This window comes from Pararge aegeria, chromosome 19, assembly GCF_905163445.1.
Source record: "Pararge aegeria chromosome 19, ilParAegt1.1, whole genome shotgun sequence".
NCBI classification, from domain to species: domain Eukaryota; kingdom Metazoa; phylum Arthropoda; class Insecta; order Lepidoptera; family Nymphalidae; genus Pararge; species Pararge aegeria.
In genome coordinates, this window is record NC_053198.1 from 7,989,621 (window position 1) to 8,013,496 (window position 23,876).

Here is a 23,876-nt window from a genome sequence, read left to right on the forward strand (position 1 = left end):
TTAACAAAAGTATACAATTGCATTATCGCTACATAGCGATCTCTTCCAGGCAACCAAATTTATAATCTATATAAGGCAAGAATGATGTTAATTATAATTGCCAATCATTATCTTTAGCGGATTTCTCTTATATTAACAAATTTGATGGGGAATGGTTAACCGTTTTATTTTGCTGTAATAAAAATAGTAGTTTAAGAAAAACTAAAAATCACTCTTTTATTAATAAACTAAACTATTTTCAAATTAGTTTGGTTTTTTATACCAAGCGTGATTATAGTTTGTTTTAACTATAATTTTTTTATTTGCACATAGTTTATGTTTAATTCTACATGGTGATCGCCTAGTGGGTGGGACTCCGGCATTATTTTGGGGGGCAGAGTTTAAACCCCGGCACGCAACTCTAAATTTATTAATTTATGCGTGTTTAAAAATTAAATATCACTTTAACGATGCAGGAAAATATCTTGATCAAACCTGAATGCCTGAGAGTTTACCGTAATGTTTTCAAAGAGGTGTGAAGTTCCCTTGGCCAGCATCGTGACCTACGGTCTAAACCGTTTCTCTGAGAGGAGACCCGTGCCCCATAGTGGGCTTGTAACGGGTTGAAGATGATGATTTTTTGTTTATGTAATTACTAGCTGTTGCCTGCGACTTCGTCTGCGTTTGATTTTGTTTTTTGATGTGGCATTAAATTTAGTTGTAGATCTAAAAAAAATTAAAGTATTCAGCATCGCTAAGCCTTAAATGAGGGGTTTGCTGCTGTCCGCTGAGGAGTTCTGTCCTCTATCTCCAACCACAGTTTGGGCAAAATTAAACACATATTATAACCTCTATATTATAAAAATAATTATTTAAATCGGTTATAATTCGTCGGAGTTATGGTGTAAAATCGTCAAACACTCTTCCCCTCTTCCAAAGGAACCGAGCTTAATGTTAAAAGTTAGAGTTGCTCGCTGGGATTCGAACCACACTACTTCGTGGGTGGTGATGGCGCAGTGGGTAGGAGCGGGCGTTATTATAATATTGTTACTTCTCAAGTAAATTTTTTTATTTTTTTTATTGATGTCTAAAATAATTGAATACGCGAAAAAGCGAAAAAAATATCTGTAACAAGGAAAATATTATTAGGTACAATAAAGAATATTGTAATATTGAAAATGTAATACGGAACTGCAGGCGCTTTTCATGGTAGCTACATTGTATGTATTAAAACGGAGTAGAATATCCGAGATGCAGTTTACCGGTCAAGGGGACGACCGAAGCGCATGATTGTTCACTAACGAGCGCTCTGCAGAAAATATAAAATGTTATTTTTTACCTACAACGTAGGTTGTAGGCAAGGTCGCTTGGGAATTGGCCACCTAAATAAGTAACACTAATAATATAGAAAAGGTTCCAAGTGAACGTATTATTAAGTACGATATTTAAGTTTTCTTGAAAAGTATCCTAAAAACTAAAATTAGGTTCGCGCGCACCAAAAAAGCTTGGTTGAAAATAGCGTACCACGGGGTTATTAGTTACCGCTAAAAGCCTGATGAAACCAAAAGTACTGTGCTGCTTTGATTTCAGTTTTCCAGTTTGGCGTATTTCGTTTTACCGTACGGTTAAACCACAGTAAAAATTTACAGCAAAATTTCTCATATAATAACTCATAAGAAATACGATGTGGCAACTATATCTAACAATAAAATAAACTATATCTAATAATCTTTGCATAAGTTAAATCTTCTGTTAAAATAAAGAAATTCATTATTTAAAATATTGAACACAAAGTTACTCTTACTTAAAAATTTAAATATTACCGAATAACCGTGATTATAACATTACTTAAACTATATTATATTCATACTTAAAATATAAATATCTTTACTTTATCCTGGGGAAAGGGCCTGGTGGCTTGAGATACAGGTTCTACCTAGTTCAAGCATCAGTCCCCACATTATAAATGTGTAACAAAATAGCCCGTAAGCAACATTATATTGTACTCATACTTATAAGTCATGTGGAGAAATAAATAAATCATTCATTCATTCATTCATTCAAAAAAACTCAGGCTTTTCAAGATCCGTTATGTTCTTTTATTCAAAGGCCCGAGTGAGGCGCAAAATTGCCGTCCCACTTGCAGGCTCCAACGAATAACAAACGATGCACGAAATTTGAAGAACTAGTGCTATAAAAATATATTATTGTTTGAAAATCTTTTAAAGTACATACCTGAGAAATACTTACTGATGAGTTAATACTTTAAACATTGGATAGGATCAGGCGTTACTTTGAAATGATCTTAGCAACATCTCCTGAGGATGCTCCGCTGTCAGAGCGAAACGAGAAGATATGTTGGTTGCGGAGTATAAAGATTGAAGAAATTTTTATAAATTATTACCTACACCGTACAGATTCTCCTACTATTCGCGGAGGATAGCAAATTAAGCTAAAAAAATGGTCATTGTTTTGTGTTTTTTTTTGTCAAACGTACTAAAGAGGACCTATATGGATTATAGGTAGGTAGGTAGAAACGTATTCGTTATCCGTCTGAACCCTAAGGTGAAACACTTATAACCCAAACGGTTTCGGAACTTTACAATAATGAAACGGAATACCTTTTATTATCAGTATCGCTCGAAGTTAATGATTCATCTAATCCAAAATTTGCAGATGGCATCTTGAATTTAGTAGTGCTGCTTTCTTTATCATTAGGCAAGAGTAGGAAAAGGATAACACTACTAAAACCAATCTTTCATCTGTAGATTTTGGATTTATTTTACTATTATTAATTTTAGGTAATTTTATTTTAGCGTCTCTTTTCATGTGTTATTTTATATGCACAAGTACTACAAAGTAGTTTGTTATATGCCAATATGTCCGTCTGACCGTGTGTCAAGGTCTTTTATCTCTATATGGCTTGAAGTATCAAATTAAATTTATACTGCATACTGAAACCAAAAGTCACTGTAAAAATTTTAAGTTTCTAGTTAAATGCAATAAAAAGACCTTTCAAAGTGTTTTCAAAGAAGAAAGTCTCACTCACTAACTGCAATAAAATCTTAGCGCACTTCCCGATGACCTAGATAGAATATCTAAAAATTGGCACGATTTTTAGACGCAAGTGAAGAGAAAAGTTCGAAAATTAATTGAATGTTTATCATTACCATGCCTTTTATTTCATTCCTGATTTGTTCACATAGAAACCACGTAGTTCTCGAAAGTTTATCTTTTATCCCCAATTTGCAAAAAAAATCTCCTATTGTATTACATGGTATATAGATAGTAGTATACGTATAACATGGCACGTAGGTTGTTTGTTTCTAAATATTAAAAAAACAAACTAAAGTACTGTATGAGTTGTAGGTTCTGTTGTTTTATTCGCTTTGGAAACGGTATTTTACACCATTGGAAACTATAAGTATATCGGTTTATATGTATCTATTAGGAATGTAGCAAATTCCGTAACTCCGTCAAATAGATTTTTGCCGGAGTTACGCCCGAACATACAAAAATATAAACATCTGAATTGATAACCGATTGATAAGACGCTTCAAAAAGTAGTTTTACTTTATTAAAAACAATTGTTTTTAGGAACCTGCTTACCCATCAGTTTTAACAAATGTAATAAATTGCTGTTTGCTTGAGAGCTATAGGCAAACAGTCTGCTATCGTTCAGACTTTGTAGATATATTGAGAACCGATGACAAAACACAAATTTGATAAGATTATTGCATTTTTCAATTTGAAAAATAAGATTTTTGTTAATTAATATAATTTTCATCAATGAATGAATGAATGAATACACTTTTATTGTACACCACAAAAACATAATTATAGTAAAATTATAAATAAAAATTTAACAAAAGTATACAATTGCATTATCGCTACATAGCGATCTCTTCCAGGCAACCAAATTTATAATCTATATAAGGCAAGAATGATGTTAATTATAATTGCCAATCATTATCTTTAGCGGATTTCTCTTATATTAACAAATTTGATGGGGAATGGTTAACCGTTTTATTTTGCTGTAATAAAAATAGTAGTTTAAGAAAAACTAAAAATCACTCTTTTATTAATAAACTAAACTATTTTCAAATTAGTTTGGTTTTTTATACCAAGCGTGATTATAGTTTGTTTTAACTATAATTTTTTTATTTGCACATAGTTTATGTTTAATTCTACATGGTGATCGCCTAGTGGGTGGGACTCCGGCATTATTTTGGGGGGCAGAGTTTAAACCCCGGCACGCAACTCTAAATTTATTAATTTATGCGTGTTTAAAAATTAAATATCACTTTAACGATGCAGGAAAATATCTTGATCAAACCTGAATGCCTGAGAGTTTACCGTAATGTTTTCAAAGAGGTGTGAAGTTCCCTTGGCCAGCATCGTGACCTACGGTCTAAACCGTTTCTCTGAGAGGAGACCCGTGCCCCATAGTGGGCTTGTAACGGGTTGAAGATGATGATTTTTTGTTTATGTACGAATAACAAACGATGCACGAAATTTGAAGAACTAGTGCTATAAAAATATATTATTGTTTGAAAATCTTTTAAAGTACATACCTGAGAAATACTTACTGATGAGTTAATACTTTAAACATTGGATAGGATCAGGCGTTACTTTGAAATGATCTTAGCAACATCTCCTGAGGATGCTCCGCTGTCAGAGCGAAACGAGAAGATATGTTGGTTGCGGAGTATAAAGATTGAAGAAATTTTTATAAATTATTACCTACACCGTACAGATTCTCCTACTATTCGCGGAGGATAGCAAATTAAGCTAAAAAAATGGTCATTGTTTTGTGTTTTTTTTTGTCAAACGTACTAAAGAGGACCTATATGGATTATAGGTAGGTAGGTAGAAACGTATTCGTTATCCGTCTGAACCCTAAGGTGAAACACTTATAACCCAAACGGTTTCGGAACTTTACAATAATGAAACGGAATACCTTTTATTATCAGTATCGCTCGAAGTTAATGATTCATCCAATCCAAAATTTGCAGATGGCATCTTGAATTTAGTAGTGCTGCTTTCTTTATCATTAGGCAAGAGTAGGAAAAGGATAACACTACTAAAACCAATCTTTCATCTGTAGATTTTGGATTTATTTTACTATTATTAATTTTAGGTAATTTTATTTTAGCGTCTCTTTTCATGTGTTATTTTATATGCACAAGTACTACAAAGTAGTTTGTTATATGCCAATATGTCCGTCTGACCGTGTGTCAAGGTCTTTTATCTCTATATGGCTTGAAGTATCAAATTAAATTTATACTGCATACTGAAACCAAAAGTCACTGTAAAAATTTTAAGTTTCTAGTTAAATGCAATAAAAAGACCTTTCAAAGTGTTTTCAAAGAAGAAAGTCTCACTCACTAACTGCAATAAAATCTTAGCGCACTTCCCGATGACCTAGATAGAATATCTAAAAATTGGCACGATTTTTAGACGCAAGTGAAGAGAAAAGTTCGAAAATTAATTGAATGTTTATCATTACCATGCCTTTTATTTCATTCCTGATTTGTTCACATAGAAACCACGTAGTTCTCGAAAGTTTATCTTTTATCCCCAATTTGCAAAAAAAATCTCCTATTGTATTACATGGTATATAGATAGTAGTATACGTATAACATGGCACGTAGGTTGTTTGTTTCTAAATATTAAAAAAACAAACTAAAGTACTGTATGAGTTGTAGGTTCTGTTGTTTTATTCGCTTTGGAAACGGTATTTTACACCATTGGAAACTATAAGTATATCGGTTTATATGTATCTATTAGGAATGTAGCAAATTCCGTAACTCCGTCAAATAGATTTTTGCCGGAGTTACGCCCGAACATACAAAAATATAAACATCTGAATTGATAACCGATTGATAAGACGCTTCAAAAAGTAGTTTTACTTTATTAAAAACAATTGTTTTTAGGAACCTGCTTACCCATCAGTTTTAACAAATGTAATAAATTGCTGTTTGCTTGAGAGCTATAGGCATTTGTTTAATGTAACAATTAAATCATGGATACAGCTCACTGGAGCAATTTCATTTGATGTTCGCAGTGGTCTTATTGATTGATAGTTTGGGTCAACGACTGTTAACTGTATTATTATATTGAACGCGTTAGTCTAACCAAATTACCGACACCGACAGCCGATTGGCACAGTGGGCAGTTGCCAGTGACTCTATTACCTGTTCTAAGGCTGTGGGTTCGATTCCCACAACTGATAAATGCCCGTGCGTCTGTTTGTGTAGATACTGTATATTATTCATAAATACAACCTACGCTTACTTTGGGGCTATATGGCGATGAGTGTTTTGTCGTAATGTTTTTATTTTAACTTCTGAAATATGTGGTGATTAAACTAAAATATTTCGGGGCAAATAAACAAAACCTGGACTAGGGTATCAGATGAAAATCAGCGCTGTATGCTTTTATGTCTGGCAGGGCATGCAGCACAATGCTAAGCTGGAGTCTCTCACTAGGTTGTGGCGTTGGGCCACACATGACAAGCGTAATTCTGGCGCATCTGTTATTTATCTAATGGAAGCACCTGGTGGCATCTAATGTAAATTACCTAATGAGCACGTAAGTTGTTGCAAATTATAATGTATGGCATAATTTATAAAAATATTTATCTTTCTTCATTTCTTTTTTTCTAAGCATAGCTAATATCATATTTAATGAATAAAAGTGTAGCTATTTGTTTATATTTTTGTCCTTTCTTCATGCCCTAAAATCATCCAACCTTTTCGGTATAGAGTAAGTTGAAAAGGCGGAGAGAACATAGGCTTCTTTTGGAGTTTTGCAGGAGAATTTGTATTTTCAAACCAAATACTTATCGTCCTTCCTTCACGTTCAAATGAATTATTTACCGCAGGTGTAACCGCGGGGCGCAGTTAGTGCTAATAATATATATATATATATATATAAGTTTTAAGTAATTATGATAAATGCCCGTGCGTCTGTTTGTGTAGATACTGTATATCTATATATATAAAAGAAAGTCCTGTTAGTTACACTACTTATAACTCAAGAACGGCTGTACAGATATGGCTGAAAATTGGTAGGTGGGTAGCTTAGAGCCAGGAAACGGACATAGGATACTGTTTATCCCGTTCGACAGTCCTTATATATATATCTATATTCTACATCTATAAAACAAAGTCGTGTTAGTTACACCATTTATAACTTGAGAACGGATAGACCGATTTTCATTATTTTTGATTTCTTTGATTCCTGTTAATCCGGAATAGGAGAATAAGTATTAAAATACAATATTTTTTAAAATTTGAAATCAAAACAATTATCTAGCCGTTCATTAGTAACAAAACACAATTGACAGCGCACGTCAAGTTGTATATACCTAATCGTAAAACTGTTGATGTGACCTATAGAGAGATTCCGGAGTAAGATGAGTTTTATGTATTGTACTTTAAAATGACATTGAGATGTAAAATATACTAAGGCGAAATGAAATTCGCGGGGATAGCTAGTTATTCATAAATACAACCTACGCTTACTTTGGGGCTATATGGCGATGAGTGTTTTGTCGTAATGTTTTTATTTTAACTTCTGAAATATGTGGTGATTAAACTAAAATATTTCGGGGCAAATAAACAAAACCTGGAAAGTAATAATTCACGTGACGTTTTTGTAAATCACATCAGCGCCGTGGACGTACCGTCTCCGTCGTCATCGTCATCGTCGTCGTCGTCATCGTCGTCGTCGTCATCGTCGTCGTCGTCATCGTCGTCGTCGTCATCGTCGTCGTCGTAGAGCGACAAATCGCGCGCGTCGTCGTCCGGCTCGGGCGGCGCGGGCGCGGGCGCGGGCTCGGGGCGGCGGTAGAGCGTGTGCGGCGCCACGTCCTGCGGGAACACCTCGAGGTGGTGCTGATATATATTAATAAATTTCTTTAATAATATAAGTTTTAAGTATCATAGGTAAGTATTTTATGAAAATATGCTTCTAGACTCGATTCAGTCCTATTGGAATACAAATAAATCATTGGAGTAATAACATGAAATATAAACAAATCGTGTTAAATTCACGTCATGAAAATTGAGTTTGGTTCTCTAATGAAGTGTTGCCGCACGGTAACCCTGCGTGAAGAGCTCATGAATAAAACCGGAAGGATTTAAACTAGGAAAAAACGATATTTCTCAACGTTCCATGATATTTTGTCGTGCAAAAATAAAGTCTTTGAAGCTAACAATAAAACTTGCTAAGCGGCGTCTTGCTATGGCGTAAGCACAGAGTAAATTTGAATCGTTTTGTAGTAAAGAAAGATAATAGGCTCATATTAATTCAGGGACAAATAATCGCCAATAGCAGAAAAGCATACAGGAGAGAATATAAAACTAGTATACTTATATAAGTATACGAGTATACAACTTGTAACAGAATTAAGAAATAATATTGATGGATTCATAAGTGCTTCTTGGGTTTTTACCACAATAAAGAATAATCATTCTTTATTGGGTAACTATGACAATTCTTCGCAATTATTTACGCAATTACAATTATTAGCAGGCAAAAAAGTCATCCCTCGCGAACATTTGATTGTATTGATGCACTACGATAACGTGGTTAGCCCAAATTCAGTAAGCATTCTGAGACCATCATTATACTTAACTCGAAGGGCGCTTACCGATGCCTCTGTATAGCCTGGTCCTGGGTCCACAGGGATCTAGTGCAAAAGGTTTGACTAAAGGCTTAGAACAAACTAACTTTTGCTATAACAGCAAACCTTTGGATCAACATATTACAGCCTAAGCCCTACGCTCTCGTCTATGTCTACATCATCCTTAAGGTCATCGGTAACAATGTGGTCCTAGACATTTAAAATGCTTACTTAGTATATCGACCATTCATTACTTCACACTCTTTCGTCGGTACACCTTTGGCCATAAAGATCATGTATTCGCTCTTCTTCTCATTACATACGAGTATGAGCCCATGGCTGTCTGCGAACCCCTCACAATTTTTTAACACATCCTTTATTGACCTAACTGTTGGACCCAGCAGAATCATATCATCCGCTTAACTAAGATTATTAACACATACATTGTCAATCCAGCATCGAACGTGTCTTCTGCTAAGTTCAACAATTAGATCATTCACATAAAGATTTAAAAGGATTGGCGAGGTTATAATTATAAGAAAATTTCATGAGGTATCACCCTGTTAAAATATTAAATTATCTTTTGATTTAGCATATTTATTTTTCTTACAAACGAATTCAAAGTGTTTACTTATGACAACCTTATTGAAGATAAAAGACCGACACGTTCCCTAGTACGCGCCACGATACTTTACTCAAAAACTATTAGGTTTTCGGTTTCACAGATAAGTCTCCGAGACAGTACATAATTATTAATTACCGCTAAAGCCTGTGAAATATTTTTTCGGTTTTCATTTACACGTTGTATACAGGGACGTCTTTGCTACTGGCTTCAACACTGTTCCCTCTCAGTATCTGGGATCTTCTGCGGTAGTGTTCGTATCCTCATTATTTGTATCCATCAGGGTTTATTTATTTGGCATTGTGAAAGTGAAACAAAGACGGAAGACTAGCCGTTTGTCATTAATGAAATGAATATGACTGTGTCATTATTTCAGTTCAAATAAAACTTTGAAATTAAAAATCCGTAAACAATTTTGAGCTATGTTTTTTAAACTCCATTTTTTATGAAAATATAAGTGAACTAAATTTCTAACAGCATCTAGGTACAAAATATCTGCCTGATACAGATACACTTTTAGTAATGTCTGAAAAATGTTGGTTAAGGACCTGTATCGGTGACGAAATGTTGTGTACTTCTTCGCATATAATTGAAAACAAGCAGATGGAATCGTTCGAAACCAATAGTAGTATTCCACGCGAAGTTTTTAGAAACGATACAACAGCAGTCGAAGTTGTTGTAAAGCAAATTAAGAATAAGAAGAAAATTGAAAATCCAAATCATAATGTAGAAGCTTTAGTAGAAATAAACGACAGACTCTGCGAAGACATGGCAAAGTTAAAAAGAGAATTAAATAAAGCTAACAGAAACTTGGAAGATATGAAAAAGTGTTTTAGGCTAGTAACGTTTGAAATAGTGAAACAATTAGACGCGGCCAATCAAAGAGAGTTGAAACAGCAAACACAGTATTTGCTCCAGCAATTAGAGAAAGAAAATTTAAAGACGGTATTGGAGTCTAAGACAAACTTAGTGAGAAAACTACGAAAGGAATTGATTAATGTAAAGCGTTTTTTTAAGAAAGTGATCAAAGGCATAAGACATGTTGTTCCACTATCTGAAACATTCGTGCAATCGGACCTAGAGTACACAGAATTTGAAAGTGATATGAAAATGAAGTTACCAAACACACATATCGTGAATAAAATGTTTGGCAGTCATGAAGCCTCATTCGAAACTATATTCTCGAACAAGGTTTAATTATTATTAATAGTTTTAAATATTCCGACAGTTTGCAATGTTTCAATGATGCTTACGAGTAATTTCCAAGTTTTTAATTTTTTTGTTGACCGGTTTTTCCATTTTGTATTACAATATTTATCACTCAGTTTTGTTTCCAAGGTCATCAAGGTCACAACTGGAAAAGGTTTGTGTGATGAACATGAATGCTTTTCAGTGTCTGGGTGTTTATCTGTATATCATAAGTATTTATGTGTATTATATTCATAAAAATATAATACACATAAATGTGTGTATTATATTTTTATGAATATAATACACATACACATGGCGATGTGTGTATTGTCGTAGTATATTTATATATAGTATATATTTTAACAATCTTCCCATATTGTAATTTTATAATTTTCAATAGATAATAGACAGTGGCCATTGTTTTAAAATAAAAGTTTAAGAATGAGAGTCGTCAAATAATATTTTTCTGCACCCTCTTTTCTTTTAAATTTCATAATTTAACCCTATAAGATTTAAACATGGCGCCAATAAGTTACTATTAAGTATTACTGCGTTTATTATAGACCACCGTTACCAGCAACTGCGTCTGCGTAGAATTTCAGAATGCCCCTCGACAGATACACAGGGAAAGGTTAAAATCTAATGAAATTTAATATCATGGATATAATTTGTATACTTTTGCCAAAATACAAATTTTCGTAGACATACATAATATTAATGTATGAAAGTTTGTTACATACAAACTATCCTTCCCTGTTTAACCCACTAAGGGGTAGGATTAAAAGCCATTTAAGTTAATTAAGAGTTTTATAATTGTTTAATAACTTACTTATTGACGCCTAGCCGAAAGGGGAGCTATGAACTATAGTATCTCGCAGTGTCAAAATATTGGCATCATAGTCAAAACAAAACGCGGGCCCTCGTTCCCGAAAATGTGAATCAATGTCGCTGCAATTTTGACCCGGTCGCATACTGCACGTAAACCGGGTTACGATATGACCGGGTCACGCGGTCACAGAACAGCCCGGTCACCCGGCCGAGACACGCCCGTCCCCGGGTTCCCCAGTCACACCTCCTTCCCCTCGCTCCGCAACTTGTTTGCGAAGGATAACGATGTTTGTACCATCATTTATTACACAAGGAGGTTTCCGAGAAGGACTACGCTTACGTGCTTTCACATGTAAGCCGTCAACAGTATATTTAACAAGCTGTAGTTCGTTTAACTACAGCTTGTTAAATATACTGTTGACGCAGCGGCATGCACTTCATACATGCACAAAAGCACTGCCTACCTTTTTGCCTAAAACTTTTACTTTTATATTACACTTATCGGAGGACAATTTTTCCATTTTATGCCATCTTGCTGCCAGGTGTGTTGACGACACCTTTGCTTTTAATGATACTCCGTTATAACTTGAACACAAGCCTAATAGTAGATTATGCATTAAGTAATGTTACATTGCAATTTACAGTCGAGGCGGTATTAGGCTCGGTAACTAAAAGCGTAGCAATTTTCATAACACTCGCGAGGAAAAAACAGGATAATTTCTGAAAATAGCTGACCCTTTTTGCTGTGTTCCACTGTATGAAAGTTTCTTAGGACGCTCTCTAGATTTTGGTTAAAATAGTTTGTTCACTCGCCATTCGTGCCTCGATTATTATTCCCGACAGAGTATAATCTACTAAAGTTAATTACGGAAAATGGTGACATCTTTTATTCGCACGCTATGGTAAACCGATGTATAGCCAGTATCGTTCGCTGTTATAGTCTAACTATATTAAAATAGCTTGTATAATTAAGTCATGTTTAAAACATATAAGGTTTAATATTTAATAATTATGAATTATGAATAATTTTATAACATTAACCTTATTAATTATAGTACTCTTATCATAAATGAGAAGGAAAAAAATATTTGTTCACTTAAGGAACTGCTTGCTATATTAAAACCTTTTTGGTTATATCTGTATGACCCGGCTAAATAAAAAATGGTCCATCTTCATACATATACAAACTAAACTTAATCGGGTCATCATAAATAAAGCACAAGTAAGGTAATTTAAAATAAAACACGCGTGTCTAATATCTTGGATTACCTGATGATCCTTATATCGATGAAATAAGGTTCACGGTAAGTGTGATGAAAAACTGATTACCTACTTATAGTTCATGCCCATTGTGCGACCATTGTAAAAAAACTATCATCTACCACAGACAAAATATCTGTGGTTTAAGATAGGTTTGCTTAATTCCGTTTATATAGATTCCGTAACTACGATTTTTCACAGTTTTTGTGAGAACTCTATTTAAATTCACGCCAATCCAGTCACTTGGAACTTTTCGTTGCGTTATTTTCGCTGGTGGCAAAAGCGATTTAATGAAATTTCTCTATGTTGTGTTTTTTATCGCTGGAAAATGCATTAACGCATCGCGAAAGTAACGAAGTAACTCTTCAAATTACTTCGTTACTTCCGAATTCCCACATTCCGTTAGAATTCCCACAGCTGAGCCTTACGTCGAAAAAGGGGTCGTCACAGTATCGCTTTCGCATACAAGTGTGAAAAGTTAAGTCTATTATTTCTCACTTGTCTTATAATGTAAACAATGTTTTTGTTACTTTAAGTGTAAAGTTTATTTTCACATTGTTAGAATAAATAAACAACAAAAAGAAACATAAAGAAAATCTCATTCAATTGTGTTGGCTTTCATTTATTTTATCGCACTAGTTTTTTATCATTATTTACACGAAAAAGAAATTAATAGGTTTTTTTACACTGTAACTCAAGTAAAAAAATGGAGTGCATGTTGCCTACGCAAAGTCTCATTTACAACACTATAAACGTAATACAAATTTTATATCCTGATAATTAGGAATTAGGATGCCTACGGATTAAAGTATAGTGCAATACTGTTTATTGTATTATAAGGCTGCGTTACCGCTCTTAGCAGTTAAGTTAAAGTTAAAATTAATTTTCATTTCCTTCACTTTTAATTAGAATTTCATTTCCTATTCTTGTAAAACTTGTTCAGTAATAACTTTGAGTTATTATTCTTTAGCAGTCGTGGTAACTTCGCGTTCTCTTTAAGAACGGCTGTAACTTAGATTGCACTACGGCATTCTTATTTTTAAGGTTCCGTTACCAAAATTGTAAAAACTAACCCTGCTTCGACTTAGTCCGTCTATCACACACTTATTTACGAGAGAATCTATACTAACAATAAAGCGTAAGAGTTTGTTTTTGTTTGAAGGTTATAGTGTATTAAATGTTACGTTATGAACTTATGACCCTTAGGAGCTGAAAAACGAAGTAATTGCATTTGTGGGCGACGCGATTCGGGGTATTTTGTGTAGAATAGCGGATGAAAATTTGTGTGTGAAACAAACCACAGGTTGAATACGCACGAAGTCGCGGGGAATCGCAGTTTAGATATTTTTCTTATTTGTAATCTACTACAACTACCCTGTAGTTGTAGAAGTTTGCAAATAAAAAAAACTATTAATATGTTTATTTTCATTACCCAATGGGAAAAACAGGGGAGCATCTTGCTGAGAAGGGTTTGTGGAAAATTAAAAATATGTCTCAAACTTGCACAGTTGTTGCAGAAATCAGCAATAAATCGTTGCAAACAAACCTAGTTATGCGGTTCGATGTTTTCAAACGTCAAATAATATTTGAAAATCACTATTTATATTATTCTTCCCAATGTACGGAACCCCTGGTTTAGTCTCACTCGCACTTGCCTGTTTTTTTAATAACTTACAATTCTGTCTTGTTTAATTTGTATTTCAAGAAAGAAATGTCAATAAATTAAAGTTTGCATTATTGTTATTAAAAACCTGGCTATATCGTCTAAACAGAAAAATTCCTCATAACAGAGATCAAAATTCAAAAATTCAAAAAATTCAAAATTCAAAATTCAAAAAAATTCAAAATTCATTTATTTCAAGTAGGCCTAATACAAGCACTTTTGAAACGTCAAGTCTGTCCGTGTGTAGTGACTCTACCACCGGTTCGGAAGGCAGATTCTACCGAGAAGAAGCCGGCAAGAAACTCAGCAGTTGCTCTTTTCCAACATCAAAAATTTACATTTTATATTTTAACATTCATTTTTCTATCTTGTGAGAGATGAAAGCGGAGCCGGATGCTTCCAAGCAACCTTGTCATTAAGAAACTCATCAATTGTATAATAACCTCGCTGTAATAAATGTGTTTTAACACATTCTTTAAACTTATGGATTGGTAGGTCCAAAATTACCTTAGGAATCATATTATAAAAGCGTATACTCAATCCCACAAATGACTTCTGCACCTTTCGCAGACGATATGCAGATGTCACTAATTTATGACCATTTCTTGTAAGTCGACTGTTTATATCCACTTTTTGTTTATAAAGACTAATATGTTGTCTTACAAATACTATATTGTTATAAATGTATTGTGAGGCTACCGTAAGTATACCAATTTCTTTAAATTTTTCACGGAGGGATTCACGTGATTTAAGTTTATATATTGACCGTACAGCTCTTTTCTGCAATATGAATATAGTTTCAATATCAGCAGCTTTGCCCCATAATAAGATCCCGTAAGACATCACACTATGAAAGTACGCGAAGTAAACAAGTCTTGCTGTTTCTACGTCAGTAATCTGTCTAATTTTCCTGACGGCGTAGGCAGCCGAGCTTAGTTTACCTGCTAGTGTATCTATATGGGTACCCCACTGAAGCTTACAATCCAAGGTCATGCCCAGAAAAACTGTGGAATCTTCCATTTTTAGTGATTCTCCATTTATTATTATATTTTTATTAACTTTCTTTACATTTGGTAAAATAAATTCCACACACTTAGTTTTTTTTGCATTTAAAAGTAAATTATTGACAGTAAACCAGTGCGACACATGCGACATAGCACGGCTTACATCGTCAGAGTTGTCTCTACCTCTATCAGTTTTAAAAATTAGAGATGTATCATCAGCAAACAGTACAATGTCACAGGTTTCACTGACATGGTGTGGTAGATCATTTATATACACCAAAAATAGAAAGGGACCCAAGATTGAACCCTGTGGGACACCCATTGACGTAGCCGACCCCTGCGACTTAATGTCTTTTATGCAAACCCTTTGGGTTCTGTCACTGAGATAAGAGGCAACCAAATTTAGTGCAACGTTTTTGATACCATAATGGGCTAGTTTAAGAAGCAAGGTTTTATGATCGACACAATCGAATGCTTTGGATAGATCACAAAAAACACCAATGGCATTCTGCGAACGTTCCCAGGCATCGTACACATGTTTTAAAAGTTTAGCGCCTGCATCCGTGGTGCTACGACCTTTAGTAAAACCGTACTGCTCCGGATGTAGTAAGTTATTTACATTGAAGTGATTCAAAAGTTGATTTAATATAATTTTTTCAAAGACCTTACTAAGAGCTGGTAAGATTGAAATGGGTCTGTAATTGTTAATGTCGTTTTTATTGCCAGATTTAAATAGAGGTATAAGTTTACTATGTTTCATTAAATTTGGAAAAGTACCTCTATCAACACATTCATTAAAAAGTATGGCTAAGTAAGGGGCAATAACGTCTATAATGTTAGATATTACCATTACAGACATACCCCATAAATCACCGGTTTTTTTCTGTTTCAACAACTTAAAATTCTTTATTATATCATATGCAGATATATGTTTAAAATTAAATAAAACGTTGCACTCATTAACGTTGTTCCTCAATAAACTCTGAGCTGCAGTAGGTGAAGAATTAAGTGAATCAGTCAACAAAATAGGAACACTCTGAAAAAAGTTTTCAAAGGTACTTGCAACCTCACTGTCAGCGGTAACTTTATTATCATTAATAATTAATTCAAAGTTTACGTTGCGAGATTTAGCTTTCCCAGTTTCATTATTAACAATTTTCCAGGTTGTTTGTACTTTGTTATCTGATTTTATGATTTGATCCTTAAAGTATAGCGACTTAGCATGAAAGCAAACGTTCTTAAACGTTTTAGAGTACATTTTTACGTGTTGTAGGAAAGCTGGAGTATGGTTATATTGTTTTTCACCATAGAGCTCATACAAATTATCTCTACTTTTGTATATGCCAATAGTTGCCCAATCGCTAAACTTTATTTTTTTATTGAAATCTATATGTTTGAAATTGAATATTTTGTTAAATTCATTTTCTATAATATTAAAGAGCGTACCATAAATGCTGTCAGGATGACCGTTCTTAAAGACAAGGGCAGGAATTTTGGATGATATTTCACCTTTGAATCGCGTCAATTTGCTCTTAGTTATCGGCCTACACTTGACGATATGTTTATCTTTGTTTATATTATTCAAAACAGTAATTTGTTGGCCACAATGATCTGATCTTAAGTTGGTTATTATCGATTTACCTAAGATATCACAGTTGTGAAAAATATTATCTAAACACGATGCTGAGGTTGCTGTGATTCTAGTAGGTTCACTAAAAGCATAATTTAAATTAAAACATTTAAATAAGTTTAGCAACCTAGTCGTAGTTGCATTACTAAGTAAAATATCAACATTAAAATCCCCGCACACTATTGCTTTTTTTGTGGATACAGACAATCGCTTAAGCACATCTTCCATTACATCCTCAAAAAGGCTAAAATCACCTGAGGGGGGACGATATACACACACTATTATAAATCGCTCCAGCTCCACACAAGATAGTTCTACAGTGCGTTCAACAGAAAGACTAACTATGTCTTTTCGCTCCTTACAAGTTATATTATTGTGTACAAAAATTAAGGACCCACCATGAATTGCAGTCCTTCTGAAGAACACACTTGACATTTTGAAATTCCTTAAGATAACTGCTGGATGTGCACCAGTGAGCCAATGCTCAGTAATACACAGAATGTGTATATTGAGTTTTTCCACAAACAGTTCTATTTCAATTTCTTTGCCGGTTAAGCTCTGTATATTTTGATGTACAATGTTCATATTGGAGAGCTTCTCCGTTGTCTGGCTATCTAGTTTAAATAATTATAAGAAATTTTCTTAGTACTTGAACAAGTACTTGGGTCATTATCAGAAATATTGGTACCTAAAGTACAATTTGTAAAGTTGTCAATAGACTTAGTTACAACACTTGTAACTGTATCATTTAAATTGTAAGCTAATAATGAGGCTATATGTTGCTTACATTTTTTTGACAGATAAAAAGTATCCCTAGTCAATAACAGTGGTGAAATAAATTTATTCACATCAAAATAAAAAACTGCCTCACTATGACGGCATGTCAAGTTATAAATTAATAAATTTAAATTATAAATTTGCTTATTTCGCTTAGAACTAAGTGTGCCACAGTACGGAAAGGCACACATAACAAATCTACATTTAGATTTTTCATGCAAAGCCAGCAATTTTTCTACACATCTTATAATTTGTGTCTTTTTTACATTTAAGCTGTCTCCTAACAAAAATATAACATTTTTATTCACATCTAAACTGTCTATGTTCAAACTATCAATAAGATAGTCTAAATTAGCCCCCGGTGAACATCTATTAGTCACTGAGTGATCTAGGTAACAGTTCATAATAGGACCAAAACCTTTACCTAGCTTGTCTGAAATTACTAAAGTGTGTTTTTTATGCTTACTTGATAAATTATAATCTAAGGATGTAGTGACAGGAATAATACTTTCACACTGCTCTTGGCAGGTCTCTAGCTTATTAGAGGACAAAATACTACTACTTAAGTCTAGGTTAGCCGTAGGTATATCTTGAGAACATTGACATTTATTTGCCAATGACTCAAAACGAGCCATATTGTAGGTACCTAGAGCTAACAACTCATCAGCTGCCAGAATTTGTTCATCAATTTGTTCATCAATCTGCTTTTTTGACAGCTCATATTTAATAGTCATAGTTTTAAGTGAGTCTTCCAGCTGTTGAATAACATCATTTAAGGTTTGGATTTCACTCTCATATTTTTCCCTGCTACTTTGAAAAGAAAGAGAAAAGGTAAGGTAGGATCACAGAACTAATAGTTACGTATGGGACACAGGTCTCCTCTCGTATAGAAGAAAGGGGTTCTAGAGCATAATCACACCAAACTACTGCAAAGCGGGTATCTTAACTACCACGTTGCATCGCCAGACAATTATTCGTCATGGTAAATTTTATATCTTTAAACGAGCAATTCTTGTATATATATATAATTGGAATCTCGGAATCGGCTCCAACGATTTTCATGAAATTTAGTATACAGGGGGTTTCGGGGGCGATAAATCGATCTAGCTAGGATTCATTTTTAGAAAATGTCATTTTATTCGTGTTTTATCGATAAATATATAATTTGAATCTCGTAATCGGCTTCAACGATATTCATGAAATTTAGTATACAGGGGGTTTCGGGTGCGATAAATCGATCTAACTAGGATTCATTTCTATAGAATGTCATTTTATTCGTGTTTTATTGAGATATATATATATATATATATATATATATATATATATATATATATATATATATATAAATATAATTGGAATCTCGGAATGGGCATACAGCTCATATTTAATAGTCATAGTTTTAAGTGAGTCTTCCAGCTGTTGAATAACATCATTTAAGGTTTGGATTTCACTCTCATATTTTTCCCTGCTACTTTGAAAAGAAAGAGAAAAGGTAAGGTAGGATCACAGAACTAATAGTTACGTATGGGACACAGGTCTCCTCTCGTATAGAAGAAAGGGGTTCTAGAGCATAATCACACCAAACTACTGCAAAGCGGGTATCTTAACTACCACGTTGCATCGCCAGACAATTATTCGTCATGGTAAATTTTATATCTTTAAACGAGCAATTCTTGTATATATATATAATTGGAATCTCGGAATCGGCTCCAACGATTTTCATGAAATTTAGTATACAGGGGGTTTCGGGGGCGATAAATCGATCTAGCTAGGATTCATTTTTAGAAAATGTCATTTTATTCGTGTTTTATCGATAAATATATAATTTGAATCTCGTAATCGGCTTCAACGATATTCATGAAATTTAGTATACAGGGGGTTTCGGGTGCGATAAATCGATCTAACTAGGATTCATTTCTATAGAATGTCATTTTATTCGTGTTTTATTGAGATATATATATATATATATATATTATATGTTTATATAATTATATGTTTATATATATATATATATATATATATATATAAACATATAATTGGAATCTCGGAATGGGCTCCAACGATTTTCATGACATTTAGTTAAGGCATTTGTAACTTCCACTTAAAAAAATAGTCGTATGGCCCATACGACTATTTTTTTAAGTGGACTCATTCGCGGACGAAGTCGCGCGGGTTCGATAGTAGCCTATAAACTACCTCAATAATTATTCACGTAACAAAGTTCCAGATTAGCGCACTACACGTAGCAAACACTACAGCTTTATTTTTTCTGTTATATAGTAGTGTAAATGGGTCATAGTTACCAAATAAAGAATTATTATTACTATTATTATTATTATATTAATAGATTTATTGTTTCTCGTGAGTCTGTAAGATCGATTTCCGTATTGTGATTGAAGTCCCGGGCTAACTTGTTGTGGAATATAAAAGACTTATAGACCTTTGGCACAGCACATCAAACGCTGCAAAGAACATTTAAATTCTAAATAGTTTGCTTTTTTACGCTTTTTAATGTGATTAAATTAATGGATAAATAAATATTTGATAGAAGCAGGCGTTATTTTCCGGAAATCTATAATATATTATGAAAATTAAGCTTAATTTGCTATACTCCGCGAACAGCAGGAGAATCTGTATGAGAGACATGAGACTTTACAATGAATAATTGTTAAGAACAACAATTATTTATTGTAAAGTCTACATCTCCTGAGGATTCTCCGGTTTCGGAGCGGAACGTGCGTAGAGGGTACAATGCCGCAGATCTGTTTTTTGTGGAGTATAAGGATTGAAGAAATTATAAATTGCACCATACAGATTCTCCTGCTGTTCGCGGAGTATAGCAAATTAAGCTTAATTTTCATAATATCGATAAAAAAAAATATACTATGATAGTATATAGGTACTATGATTTGCTACTTGGATTACTATAAAAGGGTAGTATACCGTAGTTCTACCAGTAACTAAAACCGTTGAACCTTGAGCCCTTTACGCCAATTTGTTTAGAACTTCAGTTGTCCTTCAGATTTCTAGCCTTTACCCGGGTCTAGCCTAACCTGAAAGCCTATTCTGTAACTATGTTTAATTAAAGAGCTTTACACAAACGTATTCTGCTCACCCGTACTCAGTGGCGTGCATAGCCCTTGGACCCAGGGTATGCACAAGGTGTTCAGCACAAACATAAAGTAAAATTTATATTTTAGATATGTCGGTTTATAATCAAATTACTTTACGAAAGTTATATTTTTGATTGATTTAATACTATCGTCTATCTACTGCTAATTGAATAAAAGTACATACCCTGATTTACGTCACAAAATTATGACACACCATTCGGCAGTATTTTCTAAGCACACTGAAGATGATAATATTTTTTTCCAACATGTTTTTAGCGTCTTGATGAAAATTATTAATATCACAATATCCTTTATCATTTCAAACTTTACGTATATTGGACAATAAATCAAAAGGAAAGCAAAATAATCGATTGGTGTGTACAAAGCCGCTTAGTCAAGAATAGTTTTCGTAATATTTATTATTACACATACGTTTTACTTTATCACCTTTTTTTGTGGATATTTGTAACATTGGTACACACCTTCCTTTGCGAATGATTTCTAATTTTACGATAAAGGGATAGAAATTAAAGTTGTCTCTAAGTACTTTTTCCAGGCACACTGAACCCAAACAAAGACCGCACGAATATGCTTTCATTATAAAATGAATGAATAAACTATAAAATAACGTTAACACATTAAACTATCACTACTCAAACTTTTATAAGTTGCTGAATTTATGCACTTTAACCGTTTATTTATCACCAACGCCATAGAGCATTGTTCGGAGGTAAACAATAATGGCGATTGAATATGCTAATGATAATATTGCAATCGAAATTAGTCAAAATATGTCTTTAATTTTTGTGTAAGTATGGGTACGAACGCTATTTTATTTTGATATGTCAACAATAAATAGAAACAATATTTATTGTTAACTTTCTCACTTTCCAATTATTCCTGGAATACTTTTCATAAAAAAATCAAACACGTAATTGATTATCCACTTCCGTAAGCAGTGCTTATAGACACCCATACATAGAGAATTTATGAATGAAACTGTTCACACAAGACCGATGCTAATCTTGTAAGTACAAGCGCACGATTATAACATTACACGACACACACTACTAACTTGCACGCACACATCTAGCAGAACGATTCTATCTTTGGGCGTGCTTATTTTATTTGATATTTCTATGCAACAGTAGATGGCGTCATATGTCGAGTGATTCATAATAATTGATTTACCCTGCAATCGATAACATGAGATTTAAATGATAATATAGGTATTTTTACGTGTTTTAAAAGGTAAATGTTTAGCATTTACGGTTAAAAATTAAAATACGAAGTAGAAAATTTTATTTTATAAGCTATACCTACGCCTCGCGCGCGCTGGTTGCGCTGTCGCCTGTCTAGCGACAATTGACCTAGAAGTTTGGCCGCTCATTACTAGATGGCGCTTTCATATATTTTTTACTTAGTGTTTTTTTAATTACAAAACTTTAATGGTCCTATCTGAAGGTTCTTTAAGACCCTGAGGGTAGGGTATGCACTGCTTATTTGCATATATGCAATGCACGCCACTGCCCGTACTAACAGATTGTAGGACTCTAGGTAATTGAAATAATAAAAAGTGATTGAAATATATAAGTATCTAGTAGACTTCGGATTCACTTTGGGGGAGCCGAGTTCGCCAAACTCGGACCTCTAATTTAAGTGCGTTTTAAGTAATTTATGTTTCACTTGCTTCAACGAAAATGAAGCATCCTGAGGAAACCTGCTTTCCTTTCCTTTCCTCCGTAATGTACTCAAGGGTAAATAATAAATAAATAATAATAAATATACTACGACAATACACACATCGCCAACTAGCCCCAAAGTAAGCGTAGCTTGTGTTATGGGTACTGAGATAGCTGATGAATATTTTTGTAATGAATATAATACACGTAAATACTTATAATATACAGATAAACACCCTGACACTGAAAAACATTCATGTTCATCGCACCAACATTTTCCAGTTGTGGGAATCGAACCCACGGCCTTGGACTCAGAAAGCAGGGTCGCTGCCTACTGCGCCACTCGGCCGTCAAAGGTGTGTGGAGTCCACTAATCGCGCATCCAGCGTGATGGACTACGGCCTAAACCCTTCTCATTTTGGGAGGAGACCCTATAGTGGGTCGGCAATGGGTTAATATGATGATGATGGTGATTTTATAATTAATGCCTTTTTTTTTAAATAACGAAGAAAAATTTTCTACAAATTTTCATTAGAGGTAACTTTGTTTTTTAAAGCGCATAACCCTTTAAGTAGTCAAAACTATAGTCAGGAATAACATATAATATTTTTGCTATAAAAGACTTAGTTTACGTTTTTTGAAAACCATTTAGCGGCACTCGGCACTTGATACTTTTAATTTAATTTAATTTATATTTTCGTGGTCTTTACATAATATTTTATGTTTTGAATTTTGTCATATGGGTATTTGATCTGAAATAAAAACATTTGTTATTTTTTATTGTTATTATTTGTCAACTTCATCCCGGAAAATTTCAGTAACATGTGAAAACAGTGTAGTGTCATTTCGATTTTTGCCAACCAGTATATATCTTCTAATAGTGAGTCGTGAGTTTAAGCTTTATGCCTTTGCCCGGCAATGGAATATTGACTAATACGTCCCATTTAGCTCGCAGTCATATAAATAACCATTTTTTTAACTAAGTAACTGCTAATAAGTCGGTAAGAGCGTATGTTTAAATTAGCACCCGTCGTTTACAGGGCTCTACAAATTTGCACGGACATCAACACGAATTCATATTTAGTTAGCTGCTTTCAAGCCGCATTAATAACAAAACTATAAAACTTGTTTTGATATTACACAAAACAAGTTTAATTGTTTTGTTGTTATGTGAGCAAGGCAAATATAATAATATTGTATATATTTAATATTATAATTAATATTAGCTATTTCTGTTTTACTGGGCATCGATTTAAAAATGTGTTTTTTATCATCCCATAATTTATACTGAAATAACGACCGAGAAGTCATGAAATCAATCCAAAAGAGATTAAAGCTGAAGTTTGCACTCCGATTAATAATGAAATTTGGGCTTTTTTTTTTATTCCACTACTCGGCAACTCTTGACTGCAATCTCACCTAGTCTGAGTGATGATGCATTCAAAGATGGTAACGGGCTAACTTGTTAGGGTATGGCAGTTGTATTCAACCAACA

General features: G+C 33.7%; 1 protein-coding gene across 1 annotated transcript; it reads left to right on the forward strand.

Moving 5' to 3' along the window:
* The first annotated feature begins 9,755 nt into the window (after positions 1–9,755).
* Positions 9,756–10,447, forward strand: LOC120632170. The gene has a single exon (XM_039901977.1). It carries the CDS (start codon positions 9,756–9,758, stop codon positions 10,428–10,430), a length of 675 nt encoding a protein of 224 aa, XP_039757911.1. The 3' UTR covers positions 10,431–10,447.
* The last annotated feature ends 13,429 nt before the right edge of the window (positions 10,448–23,876 follow it).